Source organism: Cicer arietinum, chromosome 6, assembly GCF_000331145.2.
Source record: "Cicer arietinum cultivar CDC Frontier isolate Library 1 chromosome 6, Cicar.CDCFrontier_v2.0, whole genome shotgun sequence".
Classification (NCBI taxonomy): domain Eukaryota; kingdom Viridiplantae; phylum Streptophyta; class Magnoliopsida; order Fabales; family Fabaceae; genus Cicer; species Cicer arietinum.
Window position 1 is genome coordinate 21584700 of NC_021165.2, and position 17876 is coordinate 21602575.

At 25.7% G+C, this 17876-nt stretch overlaps 1 protein-coding gene across 1 annotated transcript; it reads right to left on the reverse strand.

The window, feature by feature from the left end:
- Window positions 1–7470: 7470 nt before the first annotated feature.
- LOC101514813 (uncharacterized) lies at window positions 7471–11722 on the reverse strand. Its single transcript, XM_004505617.4, has 3 exons — window positions 11149–11722; window positions 10565–10750; window positions 7471–7951 (listed from the first exon to the last, which is right to left on the reverse strand). The coding sequence occupies exons 1-3, from the start codon at window positions 11635–11637 to the stop codon at window positions 7661–7663; spliced, it is 966 nt and encodes a 321-aa protein (XP_004505674.1). The 5' UTR covers window positions 11638–11722; the 3' UTR covers window positions 7471–7660.
- Between the last annotated feature and the right edge of the window lie 6154 nt (window positions 11723–17876).

Consider the following 17876-nt stretch of genomic DNA (forward strand, 5'->3'; position numbering starts at 1 on the left):
TTATTTACCATATGTTTGTTTCAATATCAGAAACCGACTGTGATTTGCAGTTAAGTTGAAGCTACAATTTCTAGCTTTTCACATATCGCAACTTTGGGACATGAGGTCTACTATGAGTCTATGACAACACATGTGTAAATATAGTTTTAGTATTTATTTAGAAATATTTAATTGTTTTCAATTGAAATTAAATTAATTTTATATGCTAAAATTCTTTAATTATGTAATGCCTTTGTATTCTATTTTTTATTAAATAAATAAATAATCTTTATATGCTTCACTTGCCCCACTAAGATGAACCCCCTCATAGGAAGCTTCGTTTATATTTAGATATATATGTAGAAAATTAATTTTGAAAATGTAAGGGTTTGGGTTGTTGTGATACTGGCTGTCAATTTTTCATCTAGTGCTTGATGAAATGGACTATACTACAATCAGCAAAATTTCAACTTATTGTCATTTATGTTCTCCGAACCGCTTTTTTTCTCTTATCTACACTTTTGGTATTTCTAGTTGAGATATTATGTACGATTTTTTCTACAAGAAAAATCCTCTATTTTAGAATTAAGTAAATATTGTTCCAACCTATGTCAATTTTCTTTCGCTAGAACTCTTAAAAGTTTAGTATATTTTATGAACTATATGTGATTTTAGACTTAAATATTTGATTTGTTTTTGTAATTTGTTATTTATTTAAACTCTATAAATTTAATTAATTAGTTTTAAAACTATTTATGTCACTAGTTGTTATTAAAAAAAGTTTATGTGGTAAACGAAAGACCGGCATAATAATTTGACATAGTAGAGGAATATATTAAATAATTAAAACAATGAAATGAAATAATTAAATTGATTAAAAAAGTGGGGAAAAAAATAAGGAAAATTAAATATGTTATGTTTTAGTTCCTCCATCCAAAATCAAAAATAAGTTTTGGGATTATAGTTCTCTTTTTCTTTCTCTATCATCGCATCACCATTGTCAGATTACCATCATTGAATCGCCATATTCAAATCACCATCGGTGCGTCACCATCTTCAAATCACCATCATCTTTGAATCTTCATCTCTTTCTTCTTCGTTCAACTATGACATCATCTTCGTTTATAACAAACTCAACTCGTTTTCAATTTTCTGAATTTAGATATAGAAAAGCAAGACATTAATCATCTCTAACACTGATGAAAACCCTAAACGAAGATTTTGGAGTTGTCCTCATTGAGATACGAGTAATTTTCTTAAATATGTTATTTTTATGTTTATTCTTTTTAGTTATAGTTTACGTTTACTAAGTTTAATGTTTAATTTTTTGTTTTTGTTTGCAGACCCCTTATAAATATCAATTGTTTTCGAAGATGGTGATGTGTTTTTGGTGATTTAATAATAGTGATGCGATGACAGAGAAATAAAGAGACAACCCTACTCCTCAAACCTATTTCTGATTTAGGATGGAGGAACTAAAACATAATACCTTCAACTTTTTTTCATTTCTTTTTTAATCAATTTAATTACATAATTTTATTTTTTAATTATTTAATTTATTATTTGTCATGTCAAACTGACATATCACTTCTACGTTTGCCACATAAAATTTTATGTACAACAAACCGATAAAGATGATTTTAAAACTTAATTGAACTTACATGTTTAAATTAAGAAGAAGAAAAACTTACAAAAACAAAAGTGAAAAAATGTAAATTTACATAAACAAATCAAATATTTAAACTATGTGGAATTTTATTATAATTTCTCATAAGAAATCATTGTAAAAATTTATAAATTTCTTTATAATATTTGACAGATTTTTTTAAGATTTAAGATTGCAGTTAAAAGAAAAATTAGTTTTTTTTTATATAATTAAAGTTGATATTTAATTAATAAGTTTTAAGTAAAAGAAATTTTAACAATTCAGTTTATGAAAAAACGCTTTTCAGGTATTTTAAGAATTGGGAGATTTAAACATAAAAAAAAAAAAAAAAGTTCTTTTGATCTCTTAATCTGTTGGTCAATCTTTCACACATGTCTTTGCTCTCAATTGAAATATTTCGTCCTCTTTGACGTCACAAATTAAAGTATTCTTCAATTTGTGAATACCATTAATTTGGAAACTATGATGATGATTGTAATGAATGATTGTTGGAAATAACGATGACATTAATGAGAGCTATTGTTGTTGGGAATTGAAAAATAAAGAAGTTTTACATATGATGGATATCACACACTAGTAATGTATATAAGATGGAGGTATAGTACTTGGGGTGTGTCTCAATGGGTACCTCAATTTTGTAAAGAAGAAAGAACACATGCAAAATTGACCGCCACTTGACTTTGGCTTTGTGGTGTATTATTATTTTTTAAACAAATCGTGGCGCACGTATCTAAGACTTTTCGATAAAAAATTTCTAATTTTTTTTTTGATAAAAAAGTTTCATTTTTTTTCGATTAAATTTTTTTATATTTTTTTTATATAAATGATTTATCTTTTTAATAAATTTTTTTTTCTCACAAAATGTTTTAAGAAAAAAATCTCAAAATTAACAAAATATTGAGGGTCTATAAGCCCCAGAGCCCCCTCCCTTAGGCTCCATAAAATAATGGGCCTAAATATTACAAAAATTAATTTGATAGGAGGTTTAATATTAAAAGTTTTTAAAAAAAAAATTAAAGAAGCCTTAGTGTTGTGGACTTTTTTTTGACAGTTTTACCTCTAACGAACACTGCCTACCTTATTTTCATCGCTAGTGTAATCCCTAGTGTAAGGTGTTGGTTTTTATCTTGTTTCCAGTTTAGAAATTGTAGTCGCCGAAAAGACTTGTTATATTTGTAGCAGCTATAATATATTTAAGAATGATTTAACTAATAAATTTTGGTTTGTTTTATCGTAGTAATTTATTTTATTAAATTCTATATTGCGATTTGGAATTGAATATCGCTAAAAGTTACGGAAGGATTGTGCCCGAATTGAATACTAATGTCATGGCATCTTACATATGATCTCTACTTCGGTTAGTTGTCAAATTTCCTCTTATCACTATTACCTATAGAATTATCGCTTATGTCATGATAAACGGTAAATTAGTAATTAGTCAAATAACTATATTGAAAATACCAAGTTCATAACCTAATTAAATTAATTTTAAATTTAATTATTAAATGGTTCAATCCTAATTAATTAAAATAACTATGAATGATAAATTATAATTTTGACCTTCAAATGGATCGGTCTAATATAATTATACTAAACATAATTTAAAAATATTAATTTTGCTGATTTAAAAGTTTAATCTTTATAAATTTTAATTTTGGTGATCCTATAATTCAATATTAACTAGTTAAACTTATAATGATTTAGAAACATTAATTTTGATAATTCAACTGTTCAATTTTAATTAGTTAAATTAACTATAATTTAGGAATTCAAATTTCGACAATTTAACGGTTCCTTCTAACCTAATTAGACTAAATATGATTTAGAAATACTAATTTCAGCAATACAACCGTTAAATATAATTTAGTTACATAAAATATGACATAGAAATTTTAATTTCGATGGTTCCACAACTTAATCTAACCTAATTACAATAAATATGACCTAAGAATTCTAACTTTGACGTTAGAATGGATCAGTCTAACTTAATTATATTAACTATAGCATTGAAATTCAAATTTTGATAATCCAATGATTTTATCTTAACTAGTTAAATTAACTATGACTTAGAAATTCAAATTTCGATGATTCAATTGTTCAATCTAAATTTATTATATTAAATTTGGCTTAAAAATATTAATTTCAATGGTTCAACAATTCATTCTTAAAATGTTAAATTAACTATTCCTTAAAAAATTTAATTTTAAAGATCTTATTATTTAATTTAACGTTATATTTATTACTATAATATAAGATGTGTACTATGTTTATATTAATATTTTAATAATAATAATTACTGCAAAGAAAAATTTAAGCAACAAATACATCTTAAAAAAACGAATATATTGTTTTGGTGACCCATTTTACTACTGTTTTTACCCTTAACAATTTATTTCTTTCAAAATTATCCAATCACATATTTCACTTTTATAATTTTCAGAGATATTACTTTTAGACAATAAAAATTAAAATAAATTATATAAAAAAATTACAACAAATTTATGAACTTACTTTATTGCAATTAAAAAAGCAGAAAGACAAATACCAGACTGCTTGTCTGGACGCCAGTTAAACAAATGATTTAAATAAGTTATTCTGACTAAATGAAAGTAAAACAAAATCGAAAATAAACATGAAAATATATATTACCAATTATTGTAAAACAAAATCGAAAAACAAATAATAATAAACTATTATAGCTAACTGAATGTGCAATTAATAATTCTTTTAATAATAGGTGGCATGTATGTCTTATCTGTTTTAAAAACTTAAAGTGTATTCCATTAAGTGATCATGTGAAATGGAGCGAATAAACTTCAAAACTAAAATATAAGTACAATAGTTACAAAAGTATCTATTATAGCTATGGTTGATAAAATTAATTTATAAGCTAATTTATAACTGATAAACTAAGTTGAAAAAGAAAATGTTATGAGTTGAAGATTCAGATTGACTCGTAATCACCTATTTTTGGGTTTAAAGTTGTATCGTAACTGCAACGACTCTTTCCAATTACTTTTTCGAGTTCTTCTTCGTGGCGCAATGCGGTAAACTGAGTGTCAGAGTGACTTGCTGTAACCGTAACCAGATAATGAAATTGAATTAGCCAGTGAACCAAAAGTTAGGATCATGATGTTAAGATGACATGTATAAGATACCATAATAAAAAATATCATATCACCTATTATAACTATAACAGAACAAAATCAATAATAAAATGTCATGACATAATATATAACTAAACAAAACCAATAAAAAATGAACTAATAACAAAAGTATGAAAGCTTAAATATAGTCAATTTTTTTAATTTGCATATCCCAAAACAGGACACAAATCACCACACTCCCCACAATTCAGTCATAAAACAAACAAACAGAAACTCCTATACAAAAAAAATAATGTAATCATTATTTATTAAACTATCAAGGAAAACATCAACTTCAGATGTCTCGGCAATTTTATAAAACTGGAAAAAGAAAAGTTATGTAATGATTTTTATTACCTTTAGTTCTTGAACTTCAGTAATGTCCTTTTTCAAACACTGAGACTCCTTCAGATATTTCTGCTCTGTTTCTATAATCTCAACCAACTTCAGCCAGAAAACATGCATACATATATAAATCACTTAATTAAGTATAATTTGATTGAGATAATTTGGACAAAATAAGGATTAATAGGTTGAGAGTTTGAGATACAAATTTGAATTTGAAATTTTTTTTTCTACATTAAATATGTATGAGTTTAATGACTTTAACGGTTTTAACGTATATATCTTTCTGAACACTTGAATTTTATTATATTTATAGGTATTTTATCATTTTGTGTTGTGAGTTTGTTCGTAAATCCATCTTTTTTATCGATTTTAAATTTGTTGTGTTGATGTATTATACCATTTGAATCAATAAATATCATTTTTTTTTTAGAAAAATAAAGTTGATAAAATTCACATTATTGAGTTTTCTAAATAAAGAGGGAGATACAGACTATACATATGACTTACTTCTTGATTGCAAAATACACCACTTGTGAGATACATTTGCTCTAGAGAGTATGAGTGTAATAAGAATGATGCTAACAACACGTTATCTAACATATTTTTTTTATTGGTTAAAATTCATATGTGTCGCAACAAATTTAAATAGAATTCACACAAATTGGTGGGACTCAAATGAAATTTAACCAATAGAATAATGTGTTCAAATATGTATGTTAAAGAGTATTTGGCTAGCACTACTTGTGTAACAAAAATTAGAGTTGTTTGAGAGAAATTCATGTATTGTAAAAAAATCTCCCGTATTATTGCTTTATTGTCATTAGACAATATATAAATGGTTTTTTTTTTCATTTTTGGAATTTTCACATTATTTTTATTTTCAAATGTATTATTTTGATTTTTTTTTTATGTTTGTTTTTCTCAAAATAAACTATTTCTATAATAAGGTATATAACAAAGTCAAAATGGTTTCATAAACACTATAACTACAAGTGATTTTCATATATTATTTTACAGAGTTTATAGAAATAAGCTGAAAATAAATTATGAACATGTTATGTTTTGACAAACTATTACAGATGATCTCACTAGTGTTTATATGGATTGAGATTTTCTACCTTTCAATCTCCTATCTTTGATAACTTTGTTCATATATTTCTCAAAATCAATCATTTTCTCTCGACCAAATAACTTATAGTTATTTATTTTAATCACTAATTTCTCCTTTAAATACATTAAATTTAGCAAATTCACCGATTATCAAAGTTAAAGAATCCATTATCGTGTATATACTACCATAGATAAGCTAAGGCCCAATTAGAGTTAGTTTTTGGTTTCAGTTATGAAATTTTCAAAATACAAAACTAATTTCTATTTTTAGTTTTCAATTTTCAGTTAATAATTTCCATTTTTAATTGAATTTTGGTTTTTATTTTATTTAAATTGAATCACTCTATTTACCATATCTCATTATGAATTCACCAAATATAAAAATAATTCAAATATTATAAAATTATAATTTAATTTTAATAATAATAGTTGAAAATGATAGTTGTACAAAATTATTATTGTAGTAGCGATCAATTATCGAAGGTGGTTGCAACGATCGATAGAGACACTTAATAGTTGAATGTGGTAGTCGGAGTGTGACCAACGGCGAACATAGTGATGGGTGGTGTGACAGTTGGCAGTGGTCGAAGATGGTGGTGGTGGTTGCTAGTGGTGGGTTGTCATTAATGATGGTGGTCGGAGATGGTGGTGGTGTCTGTTAGAGATGAGTGGTTTGTGGTGGACGTTGGAGGTGGCAGTTGTTAGCAGTTACATGTGAGTAACAAGTGATATTGGCAATGGTTGCTTATGGTGGTGGTTGATGATAGTTAGAGTAGTGATTATGTTTGATAGTGATATGTTAATTTTAAAACAAAAACAAGATATACACAATTTATTTTTTTTAATTTTGAATTTTAAAGAAAAATTATTTTAAAATTTAATAAAAAATATTTCAACCTTAATTCATTCTACTAGATTTTAGTTTTGAAATTGACATTCGAAACCAAAAACCACCTACTCGCAACCACCCCGAAATGACTCTAAATAAGTCAATTCCTACTTGATGTATAGAATTATGAAAACTACACTGACTCTAACCAATCTATCACTTACGGTGCCATTTTTGCGATGGAACAAACTTTAGTATAAAAAACAGAACTATACTGGATTTTAAGCTGATATATGCATATAACAGAGTGAGATTGGCAATTTTTAATTTCAACAATGTTCTAATAAAATTTATACAAACATGTTAAGCCTCGACAACCACAAGATAAGGGAGAAATAAAAAGAGGTATAATAAATTAGAGATAAACACAATTTACATTAAAATTAAAATTGACATTCAGATATTTACCAAAATCAGCATCCATAGTAAATGAGTGGGACTAACAGAAAGCAGAATTAATCCAATGGAAACATACAAAGAAACTAATGTGAAACAAAAAATGTACGAGACACATGAATGAAATTAGTTGTAGACACATGAATTCGTCAAACTAACATGTTTTCCAAGTTTGTTGCCATGCAAAGTGACAGAACATCTAATTCTCCTATAGAATTTAGATTTAACCAATCTTCCCAAAATGTAAGCCCTTGATCTCACCACAAATGTTAGGTTCAATGGTAATGCAACAGTGTCCAAGTGCTCTTTATTACTGTTGCCAAGAACTGATACCCCACCGTAGAGTGGAACTTGGGATCCAATTACCACCACGGCTAACTTCCTCTGACTCTTCCTTGATTGATAGAACTCTTCTATCTATTAATTCAAACATTACAACAATCAGCATAATACTTACATGAATAAATTGATTATGCAAATGAAGATTTTGTTGCTTTTTGAGGGCAAAGAAAGAATGAATGAATTTGACATAATAATGAAATACTTGTAGAATATTATTAAGCTTAATCCACGGTCTCCCAAAATTGACTAAGTAGGGGCGGAGGAAAAGGGGCAACAAGTCTCCCAATTCTTTTTAGGTTTATTTGATTTATAAATAATCAGTTATTTTATAACGTAACGATTAGTTAATTATTAAACATCTTTTACATAAAAAATAGTTAAATTTATATTTTTGTAAATCATTTATATCTTTAAATATGTCTTTTATTAGTTTGTACAATTCTTTTATTAGTCAATTAAGTTCTATAATTACTAACAAAAGAGATGGTTTGATGATCTGTCTATATTGATTGCACTTCACACATTTACAAAATCAAAATAACTTTTTTTTTGTTTAGATGAAATGATAAATAAATTTACACATCATTGTGAGGTCCCATCTCTGCACTCGAAACGAAACATAATATTCAGTCTAACAATATCAATATTTTCGGATTTAATTAGATCATGTTGATAAAGAATTTTTTAATTTCATATAAATATTATAAATATTGAAGTTTTAATTATGATCCTCTAAATATTAAGTCCTAGCTCAGCTACTTCTAAGAAAATCAATGGATCAAAAACGCTAAGCGCATCAATTAAACATAGATTTAGAATGTTCCATATAAATTCAACTTTGACTAAATTAATCGACCATGTTAAGATATTCAGGCAAGCACGTAAGCTCCAAGTTGATAAAATTCATTAATTTATAACAGAGTTGAGGTAGAATTATGAAAATTCAACCACAACATAAATAATGGGCCATTTGTTTTAGAGTTTTACAAAATATATTATAATTTTCTATTTTTAATAATAATTTTTGTGAAAATTATCTTAGATTTATTTATTATTGATTAAAAAAATTAATATTAAATAACATAAATATTGATTATTAATGATTATAATATGATAAAAAAATATTTTTTAAGAAAATGTATCTCTAAAAAATAATTTTTATGAAAAAAAAATTAAAACCAATTTTTAATTATTTTTTAAAATTTTATCATCTAGAAAAGTTGTAACAAATACAAAATATTTATAAAATTATTTAAATTAATTTTTCATTCAAACTTTTTTTAAAAAAAGAATTATAAAAAAGTTATAATCAACCGGCCTAATAATTTATTGTTTTATATTGAACACTCAATTATAAATATAAGATACCTTCTACTTCATCCAAAAAGAATCACCTGTCATAAAATATTTCCTCCTCTGATATAATACAAAATTAATAATTTGTAAAATAATTAATTTTATAATAACAATAATTAATAAAATCATAAACGATCTAAATAATTCAAACTTTAAAATCTTTCCAAACTCACACATAGGGACTCCTTCTGTACAAAATATATACAGTACACCCCTGTTTTTCCAGAAATGTGCTAATTCTAATAATTCTAACTGTGATGCAATGAAACCTCTGTAGAAGCCACGTGAGAGGTACAGTTAGTGACTGCATTCTCATTACCATGAATCAGCATTGCAAGTCTACTACTTTCGGAGTTCATCAAAAGAATAATTAATGGCAAATGGTAACAATTTGTGTAATTTATGAAATTTGGTAGCATTTGTGTAATTTATATTTTAAAATAGTAAAAATTTAATTTGTATTTGCTTTTAAATTTTTTAATAAATAAAGAACATGTTAATATGATCCTTAATTAATTAATTTTTAGTCAAAAGGAAATTATATTATCTACTTTCCTAATTATACGAAAAAAGTTAGTCATTTTTTTATTTATAATAAAAGATTGTGACTTTTAATTACGTTTTTTTATTTAAATAATTTTATTTAAAATATTTAAAAAATAATAATAACAAATAATTTTATTAATATTAATATTTTTATTTTGTTTTCTTATAATTGAAAAAGTACTACCTTCCTTCCTTATTAAGAAAAATTAAAATATTTTTATGTATTATTATTTTTTAAATAATATTTATATTTAAATATACTAGACTTGACTTATAAATTTTTTAGAGAAATCAATAATATTAATAATGGAAATGTTTGGAATTGGGGATAGAGTTAGTATTTAACTTGTAATGGTCCCTTCACAAGCACAGAAGTAGTAGGGTGATGTAGAAGGGACAGGCACATAACAAGAGACCCAGCTTTTGATAACACGGCCCCAAAAAGATGACCAATCAAATTAACCTACCTTTTTCAGTATATATGTTTGTGTTCCAACACTCTCTTTCTTTCTTTTTAGTCTCCGATCGATGCACAAAATACAAATTTGTCCCCACACTCACAGATTCTATTTTTCTAAGCAAGCAACCATTGGACACTCCGTAACCCTCATTAATGTGCCCTTTCCTAACTCTCAACCCTCACCTTCATAATGTAATAACACCTTTAATAAAAATAGTTTAAAAAATGCACAAAATAAAATGTAGTGAAATTACTCAAATTAAGTTTTTTTTTCTTTTTTTTTTTTTTAATTTAAGTTTGTGATATGGAATAGAGGTAGGTGTTACCTGACCAGAAGCTAGTGTGAGCTGGTAATAACTAAGCATTAAAGGGGTAGACGTGACATGAACACCAAAGAAAGTTGCCGGATTTTTGTACAAGATCCTAACCGTTGAATTCAATGACAACATATCTGTTGGTACCCCCGTGGCATCGTTACCTGATTGCACATTCAAATTCTCGAACACTATGCTCTGTCCAAAACAAATATTAGAAGAATTAGAACAACAAATATCACAGTGACACCGGCCCCACTATATTTAATAATATAATTCATTTCAAGAAATTGGTTACTACTTGATTCGATATCCTCCATTTACACATCAACAGAATCGAAATTTTAAGTAAAAAATTAAAATTAATTAATGTAGTTGAAAATGGAAGACACATTTTTACTAGAAAGAGGAAGGGGGCAATTGTGTCATTTCGGCACTGACCCCGACTAGTTGAATTGAAACTTGAAAGTTGAGACTTTTGATACTGAAAAGTTAAACAAAAAGCGACGAAGAATCCAACGGCATGTGGAATAAGGCACGCACGAAAGTTAATAATAATAATTAATTAATGAACACGAAGGTGAAGAAAAAATTACCTTAAGAAAGACACGAGGCTTGAAGCTTTTACTAGCACCCCAAAGAATCAACGAAAAGAGAGTAAAAAGAAGTACGAAAAGCAAGAAGAAGCAAAAATACAAACGAACATTCCGAGTAGAATCATAAACACTATCATCATCCTCATCGTCCTCTTGATCAATATCATCGTGGCCATTACGGTTATGGAGTTTCTTCCAAGAAGAAGAAGTAATATTGCGAGGGTTTTTGAGCGAAGCAGAGAAGCGAGAAGTGGAAGATTCTCTCGAGTGGTGAATGGGAGAAGAGAGATAGTAATGGAAATTTTGATGAGGTGGTGAACCAACGGGACTTGAACCATATGACATTTTTTCAACGTCGTGGTTGGAAGGGCTTTGAACGTAGTAGAGTGGTCGCCGGGGAGGTGAACGCGGCGGCGATGAAGAGGATTGTTCCATACTGTTGTTGGTTACGTCTGAATCAGTTTTTCTGTGCATTTTTATTCCTCCCATTTTTTCCTCTGTTTTTTTCTATCACAAATACCAACAACTGTTCCCAGTTATAAGCTTTTATAAATTAATAATTTAATATTTTTTATTACCAATGGTATTTTGCCTTTTTCTGAGTTGGCTTTTATTATACGGGATTTCTCAAAGCTGCGTGTGAATTGATAAGGTAGTACATTTATTTTTGGAAATACATCTTTTCCTTTTTATATATAGCACATTACAAAAGTACTGCATTCAACTGGTAATACTTTATTGTTTATTTCAAAATAATAATGTGAAAGGAATTTGTTGACCATTAGTTGGTATAATAATATCATAATAGTCTATTTATAAATGAATTTATGTTACTTTCATGCTTTACTGTCTGTATTAATTTTATTTAAAAATAAAAAAACAACAGGAAGAATGACGGAAAATGTCTGTGGACTGTGGTATAGTTTTCGGTTTGTATAAAAAAAAGATTGTTATATTTTTAAAACATTTGACCTTTAAGATATAATATTCAATTGTATAATAAATTTAATTTAGTAAACTGTATATTTTTTTTAATAAATATCAAATCACAATTTAAATGATCTTTTATTCCCTCATTTTTAATTGAAATATGATTTATGTCATTGGTTTTAATTTCTGTGTTCATTTTTTTTCTAACAATTCAATTTAGGATTATTTCTTATCATGGGTTATATTTACTCAATATGAAGAAATCAATTAATGATGTGATATTAGACATTTGAATCGAAAGATAATGAATTTCCTATAAATATATTTACATTTGATCAATAAAATAGGAAGAAAAATAATTATGAAGTTTCTATTCCACTTTTGGGTTCAAATTAGCAATGTCTTAAATGCAATGCTCCATCGTTAATAAATAAGACATATCTTAAAATAATTCTCAAATTGGATAATAGATAAAATTCTCAAAAATTCTTATACATGATGATTAAAATCTCAAATTTAGAAATGGAAAAATTGAAACTTATTTTTCAAACAATAGATAATCATAAATGTATTTAAGTTTAAAGATAAAATAAAGCATATAATATTAATAAAATAGTTTTCCATTAACTTCCGAATCAAGTATATAGTTAAATCTTTATATTTCATTGGTGAATTTTAAAATTTAGTATGGCATGATAAAACGGAGGATAGATGTTGAATTGGATGTATATAATCAAATTTGCAAATTGCCTTTTTATCAACATTTAATGATAATTTTATATTTTATTATATCATTCTTACTTTTGTGAGGATATTTTGAAATTGAAGATGTAATATTATAAAATAGGTTTTCATTAAATTATAATATAAAATTATTTAATATTTGAATATATCTTCATTAACTAATAACATAATATTATCTTGAGATATTTGGAGTAAAACTTTTAATAACACATTATTGTGAGATGTTTGGAGTAAAACTTTAAGTCGAAAATATTTACTACTAATACTATATACTTTGCTAGAAAGGAAGGGTTGCCATGTTTGTGTATTTTTACTGTAAGTAGACTATTGCCTTCTTTGTGTCTTGACTTTTTGTTTGCTCAATATTTTTCTAGTACTACAAAGAGTAAAAAGGTCGCATTCCGGTAAAAAGAGGGTGGGGTAATTTGTTTTAGCATCTTTTAACTAAGGTCACATGTGATGTGTTATATGTTGATGATCATTGGTTGTGATATGACAAACACTTTTTTTTAACAAAGATAGACCGGTAAAATTGTAAGTTAAAATCAACTTTGTAATACTTTAAATTCTAAAATAATATATATATATATATATTATTTTTAAAACAAATTGTTGTGGATAGTTAAAAATTATTTTAAAGAAATTTTTTTAATTAATTATTTAGAATATCATATTTTTAAGTTGGTTATTATATAAAACAGTATAATCTTTATAAACTTGATTTAATTAAAATTTCTTGATTTATTTACAAAAATTTACTAGTACTTTTAAGATTTTCATATAAAAAATAATTTCTAATTAAATAAATGAAACACAATTTATAACTCTCATTCTCGATATCATCTATAAGAGCATAATTTCTCCTAAACTTGAACGTCAAAATTCATTACTGTGTAATAACTGCAATTTCACAAGCGCATGGTCAAGTAAGTTAAACACAAACAACGAAAGAGACAAATTTCAAAATCATTTTGTGACCATCACGATAAGATTCATTCAGTTGTACTTCTCCAAAATCACTAAGTTTGTCAAACCCTACCTATACGATCACAAAATAATCGTCAGTTTAAAAATTATCAACATCTATTTTCTCCCTCTGTTGGCATAAACTACTTCATTAAGAGCATTATCTTCAACACAAGTTGCAATCACCACTATTTCATCGGCTATGATTTACTTCAATATTCTCATCACAAATTTATAAAATCACTATTATCAATCATACATCACCATCACATAAACATATCACAAATTTATAACACCATTATCATCAATCATACATCATCATCACATAAACTTATCACAATGTATTATTCTTTTATCATCACATCACATAAACTTATATCATACAATGCATCAATCTTTTATCATGAATAACATAAATTTATCTAATCAAATATATGCACAAAATTCATTTGACACTTAATATCACAATAATATCAAACACCACACATTTAACGAAATTGAATCAATTAACGTCATATCAATATTTTTACACCATATTTTAATATCACAATTTCCTATTTGCACATCAATAAATTTATCCTTCAAAGGGTCACTGTCGTACATAGCGAGTCCCAAATGAATCATTAGAAAATATGATTTTTTTGATTCATCTCACAATATATTATACTCATGAATTCAAACGGTCTCTCACCTATTACTTTATTTCGACACTTTCACACGCAAATACGATTCCACAAACAAAAAAACATTTGTTATTTGACTACTTGTAATTCAATCGGTCTAACTCGACACTTTATGGGTACTTTAAAAATAAATTATGAGAACACTCTAAAAGGGTCAATTTAGAAATTGAGCCAAATAAATTTACCCTAAATCGGAAAATAGTCAGTGGATAATATAGACATTGTTCACACGATCCTTTTGGCGTTGATTTCAATCAAATCAGACTTATAGGGAAGATGAATGGTGCAAAATAACGAAATCTATAAATAGAGAAGTTGGGTATTTAAAAGAGAAATTGGAATGGTTAAAAACATGAGAAAGCTTGTTTAATATACTAGCTAAATAAATGAAAGAACATACTGAAATTTGGACAAAAGCGGATAAAGTTTTTCTGGAATAGTTATTGATCATCAATGTCAAACAATAGCTTAGTTATTGTGTTTCATCTTCATTTCTTGTAGCTGCAAGAACATCTCCCTTTCTTATTATTATTTTTTATTTTATTAACACAATTAGAATTTAAATCCCTTCGGTCCAAGCCCATTGGTCCCCTTATTTATTTAATATTTTATTATTATTTTTTTATTTTATTAAAATAATTTTAAAAATTATTTAATCTCATTTTTAATAGTACTCCAAACATCATTTAATTTTCAAAACATTACTAATATTCAAAACTAATATATAATAAATTAGAGTAATTAAAATAATTAACCTTTTCAAAATTATGTACTATTAATAAGGTTTAATTGTAGTATTGGTATCCCTATTTTAGCTGAATCACGAAAACAGTTATCTCGTTTTATTTCTCTCCAGTTTTGGTCCCTCCAACAGAATTTTGGACCAAAATTTTAATGAAATATCATTTTTTTTTAAACCACACCACACCATTTATGATAATAGATCTCATATACAATTGTTGCACCACGAGATTTTGAGGCATAGTGTGGCTTAAACAAGTGCAAAAAAAAGATATTTCATCAAGTTTTGGACTAAAATTCAGTTTGGGGACTAAAATTGAGGATAAATAAAATGGAGGGACTATTTTTGTGATTTAAATAAAATATAGGAACCAAAACTGCAATTAAGCCTATTAATAACTAACACTCTCATATTCAAAATAATCATTATAATTATACTTATTTTTTAAAATATTCACGTTAAAATACTACCATCATTAGAGAAAAGTCAAAATTATAAAATAAATAAATAAATCATCAACACTTTATATTAATTACTAAATCATAGTAAATATATATAAAATCACAATGTCATAACAAGTATATAAAAATAAAGGAAATCAAACACAATATTATTACTATCTCAAGATAGTTATTTATAACATAAATAATTAAAATAAAATATATTTATAAATAATTAAATATAATTAAGTGCACATTTAACATTAGTCAAACACTCAAAAAAATATCACATTAATTATGAATGCACATGTGCATGTAAAATCATATAAAATCTTATTATTTAAAATATGTATACTAAAATACTATTATTTTTAGCAAAGTATATAAAATAATAAAATATAACATTTGTTATTCATATAACTTATTTAGTCAAATATGTACAAGATTAACTCATCATAGAAAGACGCATATAAAGAAAATTAATCATAAAATTAATCAACATATATTCTAAAATAATTTTAACATCAAATTAATTATTTAAAATATTATCTCATTAATAAAATAGTTTATTATAAAATTTGGGGTGTCACAATATCTGTAAGTTATATTTCAAAGATAAATGTCAATATTGTTAGGTTATACATTTTGTTTTGAGTTCCAACTTATAATTCAACAATTTTGTGAATTTATAATGGTAAAATTTATCATATTTTCTAAAACAAAATAGTATACTATGCGGAAAATAACGTCTAAAAAATTTAGGTAAAAGACCTAATCTATACAAGGGTGGATTGATTAAAAGTTTAAATAGTGATATATAAAAGCGTTAAAATTATGAGTTGTATTTTTTAAACACACTAAAATCTACGTTATATACTAATGAGTATAGATATCTATTTAAAAGTAGAGAAAAAGCACGTCAGAAGATATAAACATAATATAAAAAAAAAAAAAAAAAAAATGGTATAAATTTACAACATTGATGTCAAATATTGTGTCAACAAAATATTTCTCTAAATATATTTATCTTGAAATCTAAAAATTATATTATACTATTCACACATTATTTTTCTGCAAATTGTGACTTTCCTGCAAATCACCACAAATAAGAATACAAATTGAGCACGTCCACCAACATGAGTCTATAACCTTATTTGTGCTAAACTTAGATAAATGAAGGGTTTTTTTTAATGTAATTTAAGCATATTAGTCTATATCAATTTTGAGTTAATTCAAAGGAATTATTATAAAAGAAAGTTTAAATAAAATGTCTTATAAGGTTAGATTTTCTAAAATATCATTTTATATATCAAATTTCTTATGTAGAAAAGTTCATAAGAAATAGATCTTTAAGCATACTGATATACCATAAAAGATTTTTAAAAAGAGAATCTCGTATCTAAAAAACCAGTTGGTGACAAAAAACAAGTTAAGCTAAACATTTTTATCATACTTAACTTGAGTATTGCAAAACCTAATTTGATCTATCATATTTCTAGTTGAGACAAAAATTGAATGAATTTTTCCAGTATGAATTGATTCATGAAATGATTCGTAATATTTGTAACATGGTCTTGAATGAGTTCATCAAACGATTCATATTCTTTATAAACGATCATAAAAATTGAAACCATTCACAGGTTTATTGCATTTTCACAAAACCGTTCACGAGTTTTACAATTTTATGAAATGATTTTTTAAACTTCTCATTTCATTTTTTTTCATCTCAAATCATGCATGAAATGATTCACAGTAATTGACAAATCTATTGAGAATCACTAAAATCCTTCAAGATCATTTCAGAGTATGTTTAAAGTTTCTAAATGCAATCCTAACATGTTTCAATATTTGTACATGATATTATAGACAAATTTAATTTATTGTTTACGCGTGTTTGAGAATAAACAATGGTGAATAATATCAATAAACCTATGTATCAAAAAATAAATCCTTAATTTGACATTAATAAGAAAAATCTAAGTTAGGAAATGCAATCTATATAAAGTCAATCTTGATCTCACAATTATCAACTTCATACTTATAAATTATACTTTGTTTTGGAGTTTAGAATAGAGGTGAGACTTTGGGGGAGGAGGTAGAGGAAAAGAGGGATACATTTTTTTACTTATTTAGAGAGTATTTTTGTAAAGAATGAAAAGTGAATTTTTAAATAATATATTTTTAGTATTGAAAATATTATAACATATATTGAATTTGAAAAAT